The sequence below is a fragment of the Leptonotus elevatus genome, chromosome 3 (genome assembly GCF_054856555.1).
Source record: "Leptonotus elevatus isolate MCC_2025b chromosome 3, RoL_Lele_1.0, whole genome shotgun sequence".
NCBI lineage: Eukaryota > Metazoa > Chordata > Actinopteri > Syngnathiformes > Syngnathidae > Leptonotus > Leptonotus elevatus.
In genome coordinates, this window is record NC_141241.1 from 27,361,593 (window position 1) to 27,384,598 (window position 23,006).

Here is a 23,006-nt window from a genome sequence, read left to right on the forward strand (position 1 = left end):
ACACAGAAAATGTTATTTAAAACATGCAATTTGAGCTCAATTGAACTAAAAAATATAAGCACGCTAGCCCATCCCACCCAAACATGTTCAGCATCAAACAACGAGCAGGCAAAAACAAAGAGAGACGAGCAGTGCGCAGTGAAAAGAAAACATGACATTCTCATCTGGAACAATATGGATAAACACCTATTCCTTTAAAGAACACAAGTGCGTCAAAACCTTTTAAGCCCTTTCAAAGTCTTGAATATGCAGGTTCAAACAGATTTGAAAGCTAAATGATAGTCAACGACTGTTCACTTTGGCCATTTTCTCTCAGTACCAGAGCTTTTATAGTTAAAATAACCATTTCAAGAAACCAATCCTCTGAAAGAGAAAAGTGGCACAACATGCATAAAGAAAATAATTGAGGGCAGGAATACCTTTACTAAGTAATCAGTAAAAAATATTTTACATTCAATTCATGCACAGCCATTATTATTAAGGAGAAATGCCAATAAAGGACAATCAGTCACTGTCAAGTCAAGGCATATTTGAGGGCTCTGAGAGGCATTTCGCTTAACTGGTGTGGAAACACCTTACAACTGCGAAGTTGGCCACCAGATGACGCAGTTCAATAAACATGCATACAAACGGTGAACTGAACAAAAACTAATAAATAGTTTGTTCTAATAATGGTTTACTAAAGGAAATTTTCAGCAATTCACTGATTATGCATTCTGCTGCGTGTTTATAAATAAAAGTATTTAGTAACCATTTTCCATTTGCGCAGAACTTCATGCTTTTGGAGCAAAATACTGTTGTCAAAATCAACATACACATTCACGTTAGGTAAAAAGCAGTATGGAAAAGAGACCAGCCATTCAGAAGGACAGCAGCAATGAGGACCCAAGTGTGGGAAGAAAAGCAAAAGCAATTATGAATCGACTTACCCTGTCTTTGGACTACACAGAAAATGAGAAGAGGGTGATAAAAAAAGAGGGAGATTGGCAAAACAAAAAAATAATAACATGAATTGATACTTATTAAAAGTAGCTTAAGTCATGACTGCTTGGAGTTAAAGCAAAATAAAATAAAATAAAGACAATATGGGGATGGGAGGTGACTGCAATGGAAAAGCGTATGTGGAATGGTAAGAATATTATAATAATAAACTGATGATGGGAGTGAGCAGAAGCCACGTGGACAGGCACTGTGTATATGAACCAGCATGGAAATGTAGCATGAGTGCAAGTCCAAAGGTTTTACAATGAACACTATTATACGTGGCTATTGAGTGTGTTCAAAAACAGAGCAACACCTACTTCTTCTGCAGTTTTCTGTTCTTTTCTGCAGGGCCTCCCAGGGTGCTCATTCCTAGGCCATCCTTAGGTGAGCTCTCTGCTTCAGGAGTACCAGCTAAGAACAAAAACACAATGTTCAATGCTGCTACACCTTAAATATTGCTTAGATCTGCGTGTTTCAAAATATGATTAATTCGCTCCTATGTGTTGTCATCATAGAGTTAAAGGTAATTTCCAGTTTTATACACTTTGTAGAAACTTTATTTGGACATACATCGCCATTGTTATTTACGTCGCAACGCATTTAGTGCGTAATGGCGGTACAATGAGGCAGACAAAACAAGTTTTACTTCTTTCTGTCCCCTTTTCATTTTGTTTACTTTACTTAGAATTTCAATATTGCTTTATATTGTCTTTTTTCTTTTACAAATGAATGAAATAAATTGAATTGAATGGCGGCTGGCTCTCTGCTGAGCAACGTGAAATGCCTATAAAGAAAGCAAGGTAAGCCTCCGTAGCATTCCTAAAGGGACGATCAAAACTCTTGAATATGCGTCTGGAGAATGACAAGAGCACATCATGGGGGAGGGTGACTCTCCCGATCGCATGTTGTTTCTTTAGGAACGCTACGAGGCTTAACTTGCTTTCTTTATTGGTGTTTCACATTGCTGGGCAGAGAGCCGCCGCCATTCTACGTCACTACGCACTGAATGCGTTGTGACGTAAATAACAATGGCGGAGTACGTCCAAAATAAAGTTTCTACAAAATTCATCAAACTGGAAATAATTTTTGAAAAATGTATCTCAAAGCTATGTTAGTAACAACCAAATAAATAATATGGAGCAAACTTGTCATGACAGACGGGGTTCCTTTAAAAAAAAAAAAAGATATATATATACACAACACACTAAGTGAGTGTGGAGTACTAAGCATGCCTTAAGGTGCGTTTTTTGTTGTTGTAAATAGTTCTTAATCGTTCTTGCGTGTTTGCCGTTATCACTTCATTCTCTCGCAAACTGTTAGTGATTATGTGCATTCACACTCATTTATTAAAGTTGAGAGCATTAAAATTGAATACCAACACACTTTGCAAACCCTGAGCTCTTACTGATAGGCGGCCACTGCTGTTATGTAATTTGAGAATATTTGTTGTGCAGATCTCAAAAGTCAAAATCAAAGTCGAGACATTATTGTCAAAACAAACAAATAATATTACTGACATAAATAGGTCTAAAGAGTGAGGAGTATTTAGCTAAATTTTTAGCCAGCGAAGCTTGCTGCTAGATAGCTGGTTGTGGCGCAAGTAGCACCAACCTTGCGTCAACGGTTAATTGCCTTCGTCCTGTGCGTAGGTGTCACTAGGTGCCCTTAGTGTGTTGTGACAACCTTAACATACATGCGTCCAGCCCAGCGAAGCTTTTTGGTAATGTCTCAGCAGTTCAGAAAAACATCAAAATCTGTGATTCTCGTTTTTGCCATTCAAAGAATTTTTAATGAGGCTCAAAATTAACATTTTTGCTCGCAAACTGCAATGTGAAACGTCTTATTTTGAGCCTGACAGCATAAGCCATATTATGGCCATTATTTTAGTCTAAGAAAAAACAAAACAAGTGCTGCAATATAAACAAAAGCATGAATTTCAACGCTGTTACCCACACTAGTATCTCACCTTGACTGGGAGAGTCCTTTCCAGGAATGCTAGGCCGGCCCTTTTCCTTCTTCCCGAAAAGGCGTCCAATAGAAGACTTAATGCTCTTCTTTTTGGCTGCTTTGTTGAGAGAGTCCTGGCTGCTGTTACTGCTGCTGGGGTTGCTACCCTGCCCGTCTTGCATGCCAATCAGACTATAAATGAAATAAAAAAAGGTTTACCACCATTTTATGTCAAACTGCAGGTTTAAAATATATTTTAAGTGACAAGGAGAAGGCGGACCCTCGAATGTCTCTTATGTCCTCGTTGCTGGCAGCATGACCAGCTTCCCTGTTTAGGCGCATAGAGCGTGGAGTGGTGGGGGGTGATGTCTCACACTGAATCGTGGTTTTGTCATCCTGAGCAGACTGTACAGAACAGAAAAAATTAAATCCAGTAGTCATATTTCCCTGTTAAAGCCACAAGTGAAATTGAAGTATTTGCATTAAGGCTGTTACACAGAATGTCATACAAAATACAATTTATATAAAAAAATTGAAAGTTCAATAAAAATATGACTGTTACATTTTCCTGAAATGTACGGAACTATATACTACAGGTGAGAGAGTCCTCGTAGACCCAGTCATTCATATACATTTTTACACTATTTAAGTTAATAAGGTCATATTTGCTCCATTTCCAGTCCATTCAGACATGAAAGACTCAATGAAGATAACAAATAACACTACTGAATGACCTTTATACGGTATACACCCCCCCCCCCCCCAAAAAGAAAAAAAGATGTGATTATTTTCTTGACAGTTGGGTTTGTACAACATATTAGATGATAAATGTGTACATCTCCACTCTTTGCAGTGGATAGGCACAGAGCCCGATCACAAATAGATGCAAATAACTGACGGTCCCCTATTAGTGATTGGATAGCCTACTGTACATTAATCATAATAATAAAATATTAATAATATATATAAATATATATATTTTTTTAAACTATGACCCCAGAACCTTTTTATAGCCATTCAAACACAAACATTTCTGTACCCTTAACAATACAGTATAGTTAAACAGCTTAAAGTTAAGCATGCAGACACACAATGATACCTGAAGCACACATCTGCATTTCTGATGACGATAAAGAATGACTGCAGTGGCACAGTCTGGTGTAAAACAATAAAACTTTGACCGCAAAGCAGAATGCAGGAGTACATTAATGGTGATGATGCTCCTGGGGCGGCCTGGAGGGAAACGCCGCTGTTTCATATGCCGAGATTGCGTAGAATGGCTAGGGCAGGGGTGTCAAACATAGGGTTTAATCCGGCTACGAAAACATTTTTGTAAAGTAAAAAAAAACAAAAAAACGAGTAATGTCTTACCAATTAATCTGTCGGCCACAATCAAAGCATATAAATTCGTAATTTCCCAAGCAATCCTTAGGTGAGCAATGCAACTTGTACACTGAATTGCTCTGGATGTCATTACACACAACTTAAAGTTACAGTTTAAAAAACAAACAGACCATTATGAATCAAACAAACGTGCTGAATACGGCACACATTCAACTACACATATGACAATTAATAACATCCTTAGAACTTCATTAACGGCACCACAATGCATTCTGTGAACAATATACAGGTATATGCAAAATAGGTAGATATAACATGCCCGGAACTCATACGGGCAAAGTGTTGCCGCGTGCCATTTGCATTTGTGTTATTTTTTGGGGGACAATATATTTACAGTTGCACCCTGCATTTTAGGGCTGATCCGCAAATATCGAAAACCTACGTATAATTGACGGCAATTGTTTTAAAGTATATACCATGATTTTACCGATCCGGCCCACTTGGTAATATATTTTCCTCCATGTGGCCCCAGAGCTAATAAGAGTTTGACATCCCTGGGCTAGGGCTTCAGTGTTTACCGACGCAAAACCACTGGCAAGTTTCACTGAGCTCCCACCTTATACGCTTCCATTGCGAAAATTCAATTAAGAAGTTTAGTTTTATCATTCTTATTGGATTATTGCCAACATTAACCATTTGTTGTCCACTTGAAAAAAATTGTGAGTAGGCAAGTTCCTTTCAGCAAATAAAGGAACATAAATATGGAAGAAAAAAAAAAGCAAATGGGTGAATTTAAAATGACAAAACGCAAATATGCAAGGGGGGGTCCACTGTACATCGCTGCAGAAGAGTGGGAGAAACTAAAGCTAAACACGTTTGGGACAAGACATGAGTAAAGGTAGTGAAGGTACTGCACTTAGTGAAGCAGGCCTCTAGTTTACCTTCCTGCGGTGCTTGCGCAGGTCACTAGGCTGAAGCATGGCGGAAAAAAACAAGACAGAAGAAAAGTAGTTAGTGAGAAGCAAGACAGAATACCAGTGGAATCAAGTCATGCACAAACACAACAAGAGGAACACATGGGTAGTTTCTCTTTTTGTTGATAATCAAACACGCAAAGTTGACAGTCAATGACTGATATTATGAATAAGTCACATGTTCTTAGAGCAGTCGGGCACACAAACGAAGTGAGGGTAGAATAGTAACACAACAAACCACCAAGCTAGATAGAGGTTGCAGAAAGTCATACCAATTGGATAGGTGCAGCCAAGCTAAAATAAAACCTCAAAGCAAGCACATTTTTGGTGGCTCAAACCTATACTAACCTAAAAACAACAACAACAAAAACATGGTTGGCTAGCCGGCTGCTATACGTGATATTACAACATGGTTCAAAGGCTTATTACAGATGTATATGCTCGGGTAAAGTCTTTTTCCATTGTCTGCCTTGAAACGGGGGAGCACCTCCTCCCTCTGCATTCCACAGAGGCCTGGCATTAGCAGAGCAAATAAACCATCAGCCTGCCACATTTCTATGGAAGTTTGTTTTTCCCCAAGAGCAAAATACTGAATCATTAATTTCCTCTTCTCAACGGACATTGTGAGGTCAGAGCATGGATGAGATTAGTGAGCTATAAAAGGGTAACAGGAAGCGGAAATTGAGGAGTGAGCAGAAATGTAAATTTGATCAACCAAAATGTTGCTTTTCTATGATGTCTCTTGGTTACATAAAGGTTATTCAAAATATGTTGAGTTTGCAGTACAGAAATTACAAGCACTCAGTATTACAGTACAGGCAATTACTCCTTAGATATTTCAAAAGCCACTGAAATACAAACAACACATCAAGTATTTTTTTGTCAATAATTTTCTTCAATATAAGGGGGAAAAAAAAGTTTGGGCCTTTTTCATGCCAGATCGCTGTCCTTTATAAACAGCACTGACACAACAAGGAGGGCATGCAATCGAGAAAGGCAATTTTCCAACATATAATGAATATTAGAGTGGTGACAATGCCTGTAATAAGGGGACATGGATGATCACTTCACACCCAACACTAACCTCTCCTGCCCTGTTGTCCTGAAACCAACAACAACAAACAAACAGCATGCACTAACATCACACACATCAAATTATCTGATTGCGAGATGCTGTGTTGCTGTCAAAACAAACAGTTGTCATTTTCTGCACTGCTGAGTGCAAAAAGCAAAAGCAGATAATTGCCAGGTCTTCAGTTATGACTGTTTTTCATTGTTTTTGCAGGATACTTGAATAAAATAATTGATAATAAATGATTTGCATAAAAAAAATAACTAAAAAAATGTGATAAAAGAAAAGTAGCACTTAAATTGATCACTAATTCCGGAAAAATCTGACTGTCACTACCAAACTGGAAAACAAAAGGTCAGCCAAAATTTTTTTAAATCTAGTTGTAGACTACAGCCAGACTGCACCCGTCTTAGAAAGGAAGTAGGGAAAATTAACGTAATGAGATTGCCGGGTACCTGAAGATATGGTATATAGCTACAGACTTGAGGATGTGGAATGAAGCCAGTTGCTCCAAAAGGTAGATAAGTAACTGTCTGCTGGGAGAGGGAGCTCTGGATGATGTAGGGATCAATGCAATAACGCAGTTTTTTTGGGCGGAGGAAGCATCACATGCAGACATGGTTATACATATTTACATACATCCAACATGCTAGTGCACTGAAGGGCTGTAATGAAGGGACACCTTGGATAAGTACAACACAAAACATATACACACAATACCCTCGTCAGAACCACATTAGCAATTCTGCCGGCTAAATCAGAAAAGTAAAGTAAGTCTGGTTTGTAAAAAAGTTATCAGCACGGCAAGTGTGTCAGGCTGTCTGCTTCAAAGTTAATAATCATTTACGCCTTTCAAAAGTAATCAAACAGCTTCTCGCACTTACTGAGCGGTGCTAGCTGCATTAGCATTCGCACCGCTAGTCGCCTTAGCATTAAAGGTGATGAAGCTGCCCTTAAATGCTGCTAACAGGCGCAGTATAATACAATGTCAGAGCAGTTAAGCAGATTTTTTAACGTGCGTAATTATCGATTTAACTTTATTTCAAGACGACAACGTGTTGGTAACGTGAACGACGAGTCAAGTTGTCGTAACGCTGGTTGACACACTGCCAAGAACAAAAAAAAAAAAAAAAAAGAGCGTAACAAGGCATTGATGTCCATATAGTATTCAGGCATGAAAACGGGTCAGGGATAAAAAAGGTATAACATGAATAAAGTATAAATAAAACCAAAAACAAACTAATAATACAAATTACTAAGTAAGAAACAAAGTTCTAATACAAGAACAGAAGATAAATAATTGTATTATGTGAAATTATTTTTGGTTTCTTGTGCAATTGTTTAAACAAATTTTCAAGAATGTGCACATGATGAATTCGAACCCAACTTGGAGTAAAATCTTTCAACAAAAATTAGTTGGAAGAGGACGTGAACGACAATCCGACGCGGTACGTAATGCTTTCTAGTGCTACATGTTGACCACAAGATACCAATGAAATTATAAATATGGTATAAGTACGTGGTAATTATTGTTCCAAAATTCTATAATATATTGTAACGATGGTAGAGCCAGACACCTTACAACATGTTTTGAATTGGTGGTTGAAGGCGGGTGACGCGGCGGTGCTCCCCGCATATGGCAGCGACATCCCAACTGCCGCTTGGCCTCAGCACCAAGAAGCCCCCGCAAAGGGTGGGGCCCACGCTCAAACAAAGTGTGCTAGGAACCGCGAAGCTTCACTCTCACTTGGCTTGTCGGCGGTCAAATCTAATCAGATCCACCCGAACCCAGAAATGTAGCGTGAATGAAAACCAGCGCGAGTGGGTGACATCAGTACGTTGGTTGGCCTTCTTACCGCATGTTACAATCATGAACAAGTGTTGCTGCGACTTTCATCCTACGCTAAATAAGTGTATATGCGAGGCATACAAAATGCCATGAAACCCCCCTAAATAAAATTAGATCTTGTGCTTTGCAGGGATGAGAAATCTCGTGGCGGTTCTAATCGTGCGAGATCTTGTACTACAAGATCTCATCCTGTCCGTAATGATAAATAATACAGAGCTCAAAATTGATTATTAGTGTCATTAACATTTTGGATAAATCGCACAGCCGTTAGAGAGATGCATGTTGAAAAAACAAAACTTAGGAGAGGTTTTACCAGGGTCATGACACCCATCCGGTCTAATTCTCTGTGGGGGCTATGAGGAATACGTCTTGGTGTTGAGTGGCCAGAGCCTGGAGGAGAGCTGCCAATAGGAGAGCCTGCACACAGTGAAGGCGGTAAGGAGCTCATTGAGCGGAAACGTCCTCCAAGGTTGTCGCCACTGCCCACCCTGCACTCAATCTCCTCAGCTCGGGTGGCTGTGTTTTCCTTCTCTTCTTGAATCATTCTAAAGGAACAAAGAACGCAAAAAATTGTTTGTGAATTACACTGCAAAAACAAAAAGAACATTTGTGGTGGTGGTTTCTGCCTGGGCTTGTAGTATAGCAACCTAATTTCATTGTTGATAGCGTCAAGTTGCTCCTGCAGCATTAAGGCCAGAGTCTGTGCATCTGCCTGACCACCAGGAGACAGAAGATCAACAGAGCTGAAGATAGTTTCTCGATCCTCTTCCAGGTCTGAGGCATCCATATCACTCTCAAAAGCCTGGGCCACATTAGCAAGCACATTGGCTTGTTGGACACGCTCCCACTCCTGCTCATTAAGAGTCTGCACCTGAATTGAATAAATATAAATATTGTAAAACAATTATGATAGAGGAGATTCAGAAATCGCGTGGAGACTTCATTAGTCATTAAATAACAAGTGGACATCGTATTTATTATTATTTTTTTGCTGCTTCATGGTGACTTACATGGCGCTGAGATCCAAAGGTGGAAGCAAACAGAAAGAAAAAGCAGATTTTTAAAACCAAGTTGATATTTGACAACTGATCGAACCACACATGATAGGAGTGATGGAGTGAATATATAAGGAGTGGAATATAACTCAATAAAAAATAATTCAAATAAAAGTTGTTGTTTTTTTAAAATCTGATTTCAACTTTAATGTCCCTGTAAAGTCATTTTTGTGATTTATTTGTAAATACATTTAATAGATTTGAAATTAAGTGCTGAAAACATATGCAAAGACTGAGAACAAATTTGTGCTGAATTGTTGAGATGTTAACTAATTTTCACCTTTCTTGCCTAGATTTTTTGCCCATGACTAAAATGGGTCCCGGCTACACACGGACCCTGGCATGAGTCAGGCCTTCCCCCACGATATAAATACTGAGTGCCGCCATTTCATCAGTAGCTATCTGCCAGAATTGCAAGTTAAGCCTGGTTAGGCCGGGAGCCAGGTCCACGCCTCAGGATGTTTTTTGTTACTTTTTTTTTTTTTACTATGATTTCCTGTTATCTCATATCTTGGGCCATCACAAGTTGATACGGACCACTCGCAACTCTGGGCCGTTTGGTCACAAGGGCCAAAAAACACACTTTTTGGGAAAAGCTTCTGGCGAAATTATGTAATTGCAAATGTCAATCTACAGCAACTGCATAAATGGTCAGAAAACTCTAAAATGTTGCACGGTGTATCCTGAAATAGTAGGAAAATAATCATGGGCTTCCTCTAGTTCAATTCTCAAATAAAACCATCAACATACTCTAAAATATTTTTTTTAAAGTCTTTCCGCCTGACAAATTACCATAAAAAGTGATCCATTTCAAACATTTTATTATCTCTCACTGCCTCAAATGTATTTTAAAAACATCCCACATTTGTAACCTTTAATTTAAGTCCAAGATGAGCTTTCCATCTGAAGTATTAGAGGACCTATGACCAAAATACTCCACTGTACCCTAAATATGAAAAAAAAACAACTGAAAATTCCACAATTACCATTCCAAATGGGAATAAGATATTTTTCTGCATCTAAATAAAATCTTAAACAATATTTGAAACATGGGCTATGTAGTACTATACTATGTCCCCAGGTGGACCAGGTTACCAAGGCGCAACATTAAACATGAAAACACAAAATACGGGAACCAAATAGGAGATTTAAAAAAAGAACAAGATCCTGACAAGGAATAAAAATGACTTGTTAAGTTCTGATTCTTTTATCTTAAATGCTCGCTATACTAATAACAACCAGGAGACTGTATATTCTCAGTTGAACTATTTACTGGATGCAAGAAAGATCGAGTGCACAGCTGTGGAGCCTTATTTGCTGAATGCGGAAGAAGGTCTGCTCCATTCAAAATGGTCTTTACTCATACTCTTATTTTATCGTCTCGGCTGCCCACCCATGCGGAGGATGTCTTGCCCATGTGAAAATGTGTGACCTGATGGTCTTAACTGGTTTCAACTGGATAAGTGCGCCTGAGTGCAGATAAGATAGAAAGGCACCAAGCCAGGACAGGACACAGAGACACAACGGCCTAGCTCAAGTCGCCTATCTACTCATTAAGCGGCCTAATCTAACAGACTTGTGAACATTTCTTAACAATAGATTAACATTCTGTGCAACTTAACCATAAAATTAAACTCAAATATAACTGGATTTTAATCATCGTCTTCTTCCTCTTCGTGATCATCATACGTATTTGTATGGATTTCACCAGCTGCTAAGTAATCCTCTTCTGCCAAGACATCGACAAGGGCTTTGGGGATGACGTCACCCTCAAACCATAGTGGTTCTAATTTGCCAGTCTCTGTGTTCATGTGAAATCCATGGTCGAGAGGGGATGGGATCTCTGAGTAGTGCTCATGAGCCTTCTTCCAGACACATTGCCTTGCAAAAGTATTCACACTCCTTGCGTTTTTTGTTGCGTTCTAACTTGCCAGTCTCTGTGTTCATGTGAAATCCATGGTTGAGAGGGGATGGGATCTCTGGGTAGTGCTCATGAGCCCTCTTCCAGACACATTGCCTTGTAAAAGTATTCACACTCAAAATGTTTGCACGGTACGACCACAAACAAATATATTTCATTGGAATTTTATGTGAAAGTTAAACACAAAGTAGTACACAATCGTGAAGTGAAACAGTGTATATCTTATTTCAAACCTGTTTTACAAAAAAACAACAACTGAAAAGTAGAGTGTGCAAAAGTATTTGTCCCCCCTAAATTAATAATTTATCGAACACCCTTTTGCTGCGATTACAGTCTTTTGGGGTATGTCTCTGGGCCACTCTAGCACATGCCTTTTTTTTTTTACTCTTTTTTTTTTTTTTTTTTTAACCATTCCATTGTCGCTTTAGCTGTATGCTTCGGAGCATTGGCTTGCTGCAAGGTGAGCCTTTGTCTCAGTCTCAGGCCTATTGACTGCTATTGTGGTGACTGTGGCTCAGGAGGAAGAGCCGGTCGTCCAGCAACCGGTAGGTTAGCTGTTCGATGTTGAGTGTCGTTGGGCAAGCATTTCACACACATTGCCTCCAGTGTCACTCACACTGGTGTCTGAAATGTGCGAATGTTTGGTGGTGGTCGGAAGGGACGTAGGCGCACACTGGCAGCCACGTTTCCGTCAGCCTGCCCCAGGGCAGCTGTGGCTACTTAAGTAGCTTACAGCCACCAGAGTGTGAATGTGTGAGCGCACAAATAATGTATTCACTGTGAAGTGTCTTTGAGTGTCCAAAAAAGCGCTATATAAATCTGATCAATTATCATTATTATTGCAGACCCCAACAGGTTCTCTTCCAAGATCGCCCAGTATTTGCCACCAACCATCTTTCCTTCTACTCATACTATCTTCCTTGTCCCTGCAGAAGAAAAGCACCACCAGAGTATGATGCTCCCACAACCATGTTTGACAGTGGGGATGGTGTATTGAGACTGGTGAGCAGTGTTGTTCTAACACCAAACATAGCGTTTGAAATGCAGGCCAAAAAGTTCAATTTTGGTCTCCTCTGACCAGAGCAACTTCTTCCACTTCAGCGGTGTCGCCTAAATGGCTCCTGGCAAAGTGCAGACGTGACTTCTTGTGGCTCGCTTTTAGAAATTGCTTTCTTCTTGCCACCCTTCCATACTGGCTAGATTTGTGCAGTACTCGGCTGATGGTTGTTCTATGGACACATTCCCTTACCTCTGCTGAGGATCTTTGCAGTTCATTTAGAGCAGAGATGGGCAAACTGCACTGAATTTGCACACCCGACTATTCAGTTTTTAGTTCTAAAACAAGTTTGAAATAAGATAGACACTTTGTTACACTTCAAGATTGTGTGCTACTTTGTGTTTAACGTTCACATAAAATTTCAGGGAAATATATTTATGTTTGTGGTCATACCATGCCAAAATGTTGAAAAACTGAAGGGGGATGTATACTTTTTCAAGCCACTGTACCTGGAAGTTGACTCTTCTTATGTAATGGAAGAGGACCCTCTTGCAAGGTGGGAAGGTGGACAGGTCAACAGAGAGACCCTTCCAGCACCTTCTAGCACATAAAGAGAGTCAATTTCCAGATATGTGTCTGGAAGAAGGCTCGTGAGCACTACCCAAAGAGAACCACGATGGTTTGAGGGTGATGTCATCCCCAAAGCAACAGGTGTCAGAGTCCGGTCCTCGAGGGCCTGAGTCCTGCATGTTTTCGAGGTTTCTCTACTCCAACACACCTAATTCAATGATCAGGATCATTATCAAGCTCCTGCAGACATTGTCGATAAGCTTAAATATGAATCAGCTGTGTTGAATCTGGGAAACCTCTAAAAGATGCAGGACTCAGGACCTCGACGACCGAACTTTGACACCATTGCCCAAAGCTCTTGTCGATGTCTTGGCAAAAGAGGAAATCGATGAGGATGACTTAGCAGCTGATGAAAGACATACAAATATGGATGATGATCAGGAAGATTAAGAAGAGGATGATTAAAATCCAGTTATATTTTATCATAGTTCAATTTTATAGTTAAGTTGCACTCTACTATTTCTCCATTTGGTTACACAGAATGTTAATCTATTGTTAAGAAATGTTTAGTAATTTGTATTCCTTGTCTGGATCTTGTTCTTTATCAACTTTGCTCCCAAAACGTATAAATACGTTCTATTTTAAATATTACCAGTGTCCCCCCAAATTAAAAAAATAAGTTTTTTATGCTATAGCATACAGAAGGGTAGAAGAGAACAGTTGAAGCAATGGTAGTTATTACAAAAACGTCCAGCACTTGGCAACAGTGTATAAGAACTCAACCAGGGCCATGTTGCAAAAAGCTGTTTTCCCCACAGTTTCAAACAGATTTGTGAATAATGATGAAATTTAGCTACATTCTAATGCTAATTGCTGCAAAACGGAAACAGATAGAAATGTTTCCCCTGATGAACAAAGAGAGACTAATCTTTCTTTTGGTAGATCCATGTTTTTATAGCAATAGAACATAATATTCTGTGGGACTTGCGAAATCAGTCAAAATCCGGTAAAAGAGCCAGGAGCGAAGGGGATTGCTTCAGTGAAAATGGCTGGGAGTGAATGAGTTAAATCTTCTATTTGGTTCCCGGATTTCGAGTAATCATGTTTAATGTTGCGCCTTGATACCCTGGTCTACCTGGGGACATGATTCACTTTTATGTAATTCATTTTAGATAGTATAGTACTACATAGCCCATGTTTTGAATATTGTTTAAGATTTTATTTAGATGCAAAAAATAGCTTAATCCCATTTGGAATTTTGTTTGTTTCCGGTTTATGGTACAGTGGAGTATTTTGGTCATAGCTCCTCTAATACTTCAGATAGAAAGCCCATCTTGGACTTAAATTGAAGGTTACAAATGTGGGATGTTTTTAATATACATTTGAGTGAAATGTATAATAAAATGCTTGAAATTGATTACTTTTGATGGTAATTTGTTAGGCGGATAGACATGTTTTGATATTTTAGGGTATGTTGAGGGTGATATTTGAGAATTGAAATAGAGGAAGCCCATGATTATTTTCCTGCTATTTCCCCCATATGTCAGGATACACCATGCAAATCTTTTTTTTAATTTTCTGACCGTTTATGCAGTTTCTGTACTTTGACATTTGCAATTACACAATTTCGCCAGAAGCGTTTCCCAAAAGGTGCGTTTTTTGGCCCCTGTGACCAAACAGCCCAGAGTTGGGAGTGATCCCTATCAACTTGTGATGGCCCAAGGTATGAGATAACAGGAAATCATAGTTAAAAAAAGGTAACAAAAAACATCCTGTGGAGTGGACCTGGTTCCCGGCCTAGGACACAAGGATTTTTTAAATCTTAAAAATATATATATTTTTAAATCTTTGTCAGACCCTACACATAAAGATAAAAAATCTTCCATTTAACAATTTTGGTCGTATTGTGTGTGTGGGGGTGCTCAGATAATCTCATCACAGCTCCCCACACACAAAAAGATTATCTTCCACCACTGTTCACGAATCCAGTCCTCCGAGGGAAAGCTCTCGTGTGATCACACGTGACTTAGGGGTGGGCGATATGACGATATTAAATCGTGTGACGAAATGCAGGGCTCACGATCTGTTATTTCTATGGAATCGTCTGATTGCGACGTAAAGCATTTCAGCACAATTTGACCGTCAGCTCATTTTCTGCCACTGACTGAAAAAGACAGCCATGCAGCCTGCCCCTATTTGACAGCCAATTAGTGTGGCCAAGTACCGCACACACTTTGTAAAATATATGGATGCATTTTGGGTAGGTGATATTAATTTGTTTTCATGTACGGGCTCTCGTTCGTCATGTCAGAGAGCTTCTTTGATTGGCTAAATTCCATTCACGTCACAGTCTGCGTAGTCAGCTGGCTTGGGAGAACCTTGTCTTCCCCCACTCACATGAAGATTTTCGTCGTAAATATTGAACACGTTCATTATTTACCGTCAGCCCGAACTGGTTTTGGACCTAATTATCGGGACAAATCCACTCTTAACACAGCGTTTGACATCCTTGATTGGGAAGGGGCAAAATCAAGACAAAAACAGGCCGACTGTCTTTAAGTGTGTACCAGGCTTTGCTCAGTAACAATAGGAACTAAAGATAAAAAAAACAAAAAAAACATTGTCCATAAAGTGTCATGTGTTATTTGGGCTGCAGGGTCTCTGTTGTGTGGACCCACGTGCTGCTCGCAGAACGAGACAGTGGTAAATTGGATGTCCCCACTGCCAGTCAGCTAGTAGGAGCCACACAGGCTAACTCGTGGGCTAGTAAGCCACACAGGCTGGCTAACAGGTTAGCTCGCTTGCTGGGCAGAGCCTGTCAAGGCGCTATCTGTGACCCCTGCACGATATGAGACGCGCATGCACAGAAGATCGGCCATCTTGGATCGCCAACTACACTAGAACAAAATACCTTTATATGCTTGCGCGATACGTAAAAACATGATACAACGGTAATGTCTGCGGTGTGTGTGTATTTAAAATGACCCCCTACCCCTCACCCAGCCTCAACCCCTATGCTATATTGGCCACAGATTGCACTAAAGACAATAAAAATAAACCGTACCCACTCTCACAGCAAACTATAATCACACTATGTGTCAAAATTAGTGCTGTCAAAGTTAAAGCGTTAACTGATTAATTAATCACAAGAAATGATCGCATTAATCATAAATTAACGCAGATTAATCACACAATTAATTTTGACCATAAATGATCTTTTAGCGTGACAGCGGATGGCTACGTTTAAGGTAGAACTGTTTGAGCAATAAACATAATTACATGTATTAAAGTAAAGCATTTAATAAATGTTTGCGTATCGCCTTTACAATATTTGTTCATGTCAAAATATTGGGGTAATTTTTTTCCATTTTAAATTATGCAAGTAATTAACTGATTAGAAAAAGAGGAGGATGAGCGTGTGCAGTGGATCAAAAAATGTTGAAGACGTCCTCATAACATTAAATGTCAAAAGAATTAACACATAACCCAGTGCTCTTCAAATTTGCCGGGGAAGAAATGTTGATAAAAAAGCCTTTTTTATTAGGCGATTAATCGTGATTAATTAAAATTCTAAAATGTGATTAATCTGATTTTAAAAAATGCAATCGGTTGACAGCTCTAGTCAAAATCTTTTCTATCCGTACAAGACATGCTTGGGTACAGAACTGCATTGATTAAAATAAAAACAAAAACAAACGTGCACCTGTCCTGTACCTATTTCATTTTGCGTGTGTGAACGTGTTTTGACCTATGTGGTTGCCGTAGTTAGCGAGCCAAGATGGCCGATCTTCTGCGCATGCTTGTCTCAGATCGTGCAGGGGTTACAGATAGCGCTTTGCTCTGTGCATTGTGTTAATTGTTTATTGCTCTTGCTGGTGGCTAGCTCACGGGCTAGCAGCTTGCAGCTAGCTTGCTTGATATTGTCTTGGTGTGTGTGTCCACATAATAGAGGGACTTAAGGGCAAGCTAACAATATATTTAACATAGTAGCACACGTTATTGCTGAAGACAGTCAGACATTTGAGCACGTACTGTGAGATGTGTGCGAGTGGCGTATTTACAGTGTATGCAGCAGACATGTCCAGTGTCTGAGAGCTGTGGTAAAGTCTATATTTTTTCCACTATTTTAAAGCCTGGTTTCATATACGTGGCAATTATTTTATTTATTCAAATTTAGCAGGCTAGTTAACACACTCTTGGTGTGTCAAATTTATAAAATTACATCATGTAACAGGGTTTTTAAATAGATCTAAGCCAACAAGGGGTGAGTGTATAATTGTGATCAAAGTGATCAATTGCATAGCAAATGATTCAGTATCATGTTAGAGTATACTTCTGCACTAAATTAATCATATAGGGCAGCTCACCTTGGATGGTTCATCTCTAAGTGCTGCTACTCTTCCTTTTTGGGGCCGCCTCAATACAAGAGCGCTGCCATAGTGATCCGAGTTGCTGTCCATTATAGAGGAAGCAGACACTGGATACCTGAAGTCTGGGGTGCTTCCCAGCTGTGATCGTCTAGCAAAACACCCCCCAAACAAAGCAATCAATGAGAATATTATATTATTAATGTATTTATGGACATTTAATGTTTACTGTTTAGAAAAGTCACAGATCACAAATGACAGATGGAGGTTAAACACAAACCCACTTACCCATGAAGTAATGAGTTGCTCCTGCTCCTACCCTGCTCATTCTCAGCCCTCAACGTTTCGATCTGAATCAAGAGTTGTTCCTATAATAAGACATGTATTAAATGTTAAAAGAGAAACGTTTTAACTTTAAAGACACACTCTTTTATGGAAGACCAAAACTGCCAAAATTAAAAAATTAATAAATGACTAAAAGTGAAAATAAAAATGGATATAAAAAATGTAATTCAAAAAATCTTAATCTAAATAAATACACAAATAAATAGCATTAAATATCAATCAATAAATAAAAACGCTCTGCCTGCCCTGACATTTATTTATTCCATGCTGCAGACTCTCAGTCAGGTCGAAATGTTATTCAAATGAGGGGGCGGTCCTAAGCGTGTCTTGGGTTGGACTCTGTCGGTGCAAAATGCCTTTCAGTGGTCGAGTGAGCGGTGTCGGCGAACAAGGAAGTCTCGCAGGTTTCATGGAGAGCTCCAGCAATGGACGACCATCTTGTCCACTGTCACCACGACTTGTTGTCCAGCAACTCAAGTTGCAAGTTGTGATGACAGTGGATAAGATAGTCGTCCATTGCTGGAGCTCTCCATGCAAGCCGGCGATGGCTGCGAGACTTCCTTGTTTGCCGACCCATTCACTCTAGGCAGTTTGCAACAGCGGAGACCAACCCACGACATGCTTAGGAAAACCCCCTCATTTTAATAACATTTCAACTTGACAGAGTGTCTGCAGCATGAAATAAATAAATATGAGAGCAGAGCGTTTTTATTATTGATATTTAATTCTATTTATACATTTATTTTTGTGTTTATTTAGACATTTATATATATATATTTATTTATTTATTTATTTTTTAACCTCGTTTTTTACGTTTGTATCTATTTTTACTTTTATTTATTTATTTAGGGATATATATATTTTTGCGTTTTTATTTCCATTTAGATAAAACATTTTGTATTTCATTTTTGAATTCTAGTTTTATATCCATTCTTATTTTCAGTTTTAGTCATTTATTTATTTTTAATTTTGGCAGTTTTGGTCCTCCATTCTCTTTCACCTTTTCATGGTGAGACTCCTCAATCAGCTTTTTGGTGTGCTCCAGTTCCCTTATGAGGGCATTCTGAATGGACAAACAATGAGAGACAGAGTGACTGATGTGAACCATGACTTGTCACTACCAAAAAGTAATAAGGACAACTGAGTGGTGATAGGAAAAGTAATAATTTTGACTGTAGCGAATCCCTAGAATCCATCAATTAAAATGATCCATTCAAAAGATTTGTTCACTGAACCAATCATCGCTTCTTCATTCAGTTGATAATACCTACATGCATAATACATGATATTTATCTTCAGTGAACAAATCACGGATTACGTTCATTTAGGCATCAATAGTTCCTCCCCTGCCTGCGCGCACCCTGGCTGCATTTGCCCAAGATTCATGAGTGACAATGCGGTGGTTCCACTCCTATCCAGCATGCTTGCAGATGTGCCTCAGTACGTTGCAGATGTGCCTTCAGTACATTCACCCTAAACATTTGTTCATTTAATTTAATCATTCGTAAATGGAAAGCAGCAAAGAATGCAACATTTAAACATTGAATTTGACAAGAATCATTCCAATTACATAGCTTCAGGGCAGCCATAGCCTCGTGGCCATCGTGGGTACACCGGTTCAAGAACATCCACCCCTAACATTCCCTGGACACATGGATGTGGTGTCCTTAAAACACTGATAGTCCGATCTGCTCCCCGGGCACTTAAGTAGCCCCCTTTTCCAATATGTGTTTGCTGTGTCCACTAATATAGTGGATCAAACGCACAGTGTATGTGTGTATGACTAAGTGACTATTCACAACATAAATGGATGACCACTACCTTGTCCTCCAGAGCAGACATCCTCTCTTTAAGGTGAAGCTGGAGTCTCTCATTGGACTCAGAAAGGAGCTTGTCTACTGTCTCAGAGAGACGCTTGTTGTGTTCCTCATTCATCTTTTCTCTTTGCCTTGCCTGAAAGAGAATTAAAAAGTTCAAATGTTGCTCAATTCAACTGGGGTACAGTACTAGTATATTTTAGAGACCCCTTTCTTACCCTGAGCAGTTCCTGGTTCTTCTCCTCCAACTGGGCCTCATGCTGCCTCAATCTCTCTTCCACGTTACCATGGCGTTCCTCTGCCTAAGCAATACACAAGAAAAAAATACATGTATTCTTCTTAGTACTTTACTTGGTCAGTGGCTTTCCAAATTAAATTCTCTCCAAAGTAACCTCTCTACAGCTAGGCTTGGGTCCTCCTTAAGAAGGTTGTGGAACAAAGCAGAAGTCCTTCAAAAGGATTAAGCCATCTAACTGTACTTGAATAGTCAAAGATTTTTGCATGCAGGATGTTTCTACACAAACAACAGCTACCAGCAGTGACGACGCACAGGTTCGGAACAAAGCAAAGTTGACTAAAACACCAAAAGCAGATCTATCAATTCATCACGGATTAAGACAACAGATATCTATCTGTGTCTAAATAATATGAATTGGTACTATCAAAGCATCTGCAGCGACAATTGTTTTCAAATATTGTTTTGTGTGACATGCTGTTTGGCATTCCAGTTGGAAAGGTCTTCTCAGGTCTATACGCAAACCAACTGACACTTCCTGTTTGTGTTAGCCGGGGTTGCGTGTTTGAGGAGAAGAGTGGTGATACCAGCCACAGTACTCAAGTACATAAAACAGAGCTCTACAGACAAGGGTAAATTAGGGCAAGAACTTGGGCTAAATTAGAACAGTTTTAAATCTAGTCTGTTACCTCACCTAACCAAGCACTTCTTTGCAACAGAATACAATGCCTTTTGATCGTTCTTTTAAATTTTTGGATTTACAGTAATACAGTTGTACAGTGCCGTGAAAAAAGTATTTGCCCTCTTCTCAAATTCAATTATATTTTTGGCCAAATCTTCCTTCCAGATTTGCTTTAATTCAGTAGCCCTGGGGGGTTTTCGATCATGAATGGCCTTTTTATGATCATGCCACAGCATTTCAATCAAATTTAAGCCCGGGCGTCGACTTTAACCTCTTCAAAACCGTATTTTTTTGTGTTTTTTAAGCCATTCAGAAGCTGATTTGCTGGTGTCTCTTTGATTGTTGACCTGCTGCAGTGGGCTTCAGCTTAAGGTCACAAAGTGATGGTCGAATATTCTCCCTCATGATTTTCTGGTAAAAAGCCGACTTTGTGGTTCCATCAATCAAAGTAAGTCATCCAGGGCCCAAAGGGCCATGTTTGACGGCTCGTATAATGTTTTTTATAGCCGAATGTAACAAGACACCTTCTAAAAAAGTTCAACTTGTCTTGTCAGTCCATGGTGATAGTGGTTTGCTGGAGAATTTTTTTGGATCCATGGAATTTTGTAGCATCTTTTTAAGATCTTTTAGAAGACTTCATTTTGTTGGACATGCTCTATTTAAGTGATTTTTTTTGATTGAACAGGTCTGGAGGTAATCAAGCTTGGGTGTGGTCCATGAACATTTACTAAGCTTCCCCAAAAAGGTGATAAGCTGCAGTCATTTCATGACTTAACAAGGGGGACAAATTACTTTTTCAAAACGGGGCCTTTGAATATTGTTTTTTCCTTAATAAATAAATCACCATTTAAAAACTACACTTTCTCTTTACTTGGATTATCTTTGTCTGATATTAACGTCTGCCTGATGATCTGTGGATATACTGCAAAAAAAGTAAAAATTGTAAAAAGGCAAATACTTTCATAACACTGTATTCCTACGAATGAGGAATGCATGGCTATATATATTGGCCTGGTTAAATTCAGTAGCAGAACAAAATTAATTTTTGAGCTGAAAGGCTTTGCCCTTTTGGAAAAAAAGTATCTACCTTTTGACTCTTAGAGCCCTTAAAGCCACACGGAACACACTAAGGGTATAAGAAGGAAGTGATGAAGGCAACGGCATGAAGACCATAAAAGTCAAATGTTGGCACATAAAAGTCAAATGTTGGCACATAAAAGTCAAATGTAGCAGCAAGCGTAAAATGTATGTGACCTAGCTTAAGCACAACTTGATGAAATAGTTGCCAATTCAACATAGAACAATGACAATATTTCGATCATTGCATTGTGGAGTTGAAAATGTTAATATTAAAGCTTTTTCTATCTCATGCATGCTCCACCACTGCCCAGAGGAGTACAAACCGCCCTGACTTCTTAACTGTGACTGCACCTATCAGCTTTTATCTTCCCTTCAGTGTGGAGTGTTTGCCCTTGGGAGTGGGGAGGGGGTAGAAGGGTGACGTCATGCTCGTCTGAGGATATTTAGTGTTAGCGTACGACACAATTGGGATGGAAATTGGGGAAAAAAACCACAAACAAACAAAACAAGAGGCCGGCTTCGAGCACTGCCCAAACTCCAGCTCAGACTCCAAGAAAACTGAAAAAATTAAGAGTTTGTTTGAGCGCAGTAAGCGCACGTACTCGCATGTGCACCATGCGCAAGCTTGACACAGAGGCTGTAGTTACGCTTTAGGCCAGACGTGGCAGTCAAGAATAAAAAAGTGACAAAAACTTCGCAAAGCACCTTTAAACACCTATATGACAGACAGAGCACTGAAATGGAAAACAAATCTTTATATTAGGGATACATACATGGAATACATAGAAAATATAACATTTCATATTATTATAAAATAATGTAGCACTATTTGTGTGCGTGTGTTGGGGGGGGGGGGGGGGTTGCATACTATAGTTGAATAGGAATAATATTGCATCAAAGGGAAATATTGTGAGCCAAAGCTAATAAACTATGGTGCAAACTGCCTGTGTAGTTCCACAGATACTGTCCAGGACACAGGTTGTAACTATAAATGGACATAAAATGGTCAACCATCCTCAAACCAGTCTCCAATATTTAGACCACAAAACAATTGTTGCCCCTCCACATTCCACAGAAATTTCCTACGTTAACTCGTATCTTTGTGGGCCAAAAATAAAATAAAAAGTCTTTGAAAATGGTAAAAGCCCAGTTCAGCACAAGAACAGCTCTGCAAACAATTAAGTACTTATATATATATATGCAGTAAATCAAAAGTGACAAATTCCAAGTAACGGGCAGATGCCAATACCTTAGTGAGGGCAGCTACTCTTTGTGCTAGCTCAGCCTCCACCTCTGGCAGAGTCTCGGCTTTGCGGATAGTCTGTTGCAGCTTCTGCTCAGCTAGTTCCAGTTTCTCTTGAAGCTGCCGGTTTCGGTCTTCAGTCTATGTAAAAAGGAGAAAGTCACAACAAAAGTGTCAATGGTAAATCCAGGTCAGTAGCTTCACATTCTAACCATGAAATAAAAATAAATAACACCAAACCACTGTAATAAATGAGTCAGAATTAGGTTTTCTATACAGTGTCTACTACCCTATGCATTGAGAGTACAACGGTAAATCCATTAGCAGATTTGAACAAGCAACAAAGAACTGCAGACAATCTGTTGCAATACAACTTCAATCAAAAACTCCCAATTGCTTTTTACTTGATCCTTTCAATGTTTTGTATGTGCACCGCCCAACATAACACCTTCAAATTCCGAAAACTTGCCAGCTATACTTCCACCAAAGTTTTGGGTTTGAAAGTGATGTATCAGCATAGCACG

At 39.3% G+C, this 23,006-nt stretch overlaps 1 protein-coding gene across 12 annotated transcripts in view; it reads right to left on the reverse strand.

Annotated features, from left to right (window-relative positions):
* Positions 1–23,006, reverse strand: part of ppfia1 (PTPRF interacting protein alpha 1) — a 60,716-nt gene that overhangs the window by 6,611 nt on the left and 31,099 nt on the right. For 7 of the 12 annotated variants that reach the window (XM_086072467.1, XM_086072468.1, XM_086072466.1 and 4 more), the window contains exons 9-21: positions 22,489–22,623; positions 21,247–21,285; positions 19,461–19,544; positions 19,247–19,378; positions 18,426–18,488; positions 17,369–17,448; positions 17,081–17,231; positions 8,818–9,041; positions 8,484–8,715; positions 5,217–5,246; positions 3,212–3,336; positions 2,951–3,123; positions 1,302–1,395 (exon numbers count right to left, since the gene is read on the reverse strand). In XM_086072467.1, the coding sequence (XP_085928593.1) occupies positions 1,302–1,395; positions 2,951–3,123; positions 3,212–3,336; positions 5,217–5,246; positions 8,484–8,715; positions 8,818–9,041; positions 17,081–17,231; positions 17,369–17,448; positions 18,426–18,488; positions 19,247–19,378; positions 19,461–19,544; positions 21,247–21,285; positions 22,489–22,623 (1,562 nt within the window). Of the gene's footprint in view, positions 1–929; positions 942–1,301; positions 1,396–2,950; positions 3,124–3,211; positions 3,337–5,216; positions 5,247–8,483; positions 8,716–8,817; positions 9,042–17,080; positions 17,232–17,368; positions 17,449–18,425; positions 18,489–19,246; positions 19,379–19,460; positions 19,545–21,246; positions 21,286–22,488; positions 22,624–23,006 lie in introns of all 12 variants that reach the window. The other 5 variants (XM_086072470.1, XM_086072465.1, XM_086072472.1 and 2 more) reach the window with 3 other exon arrangements.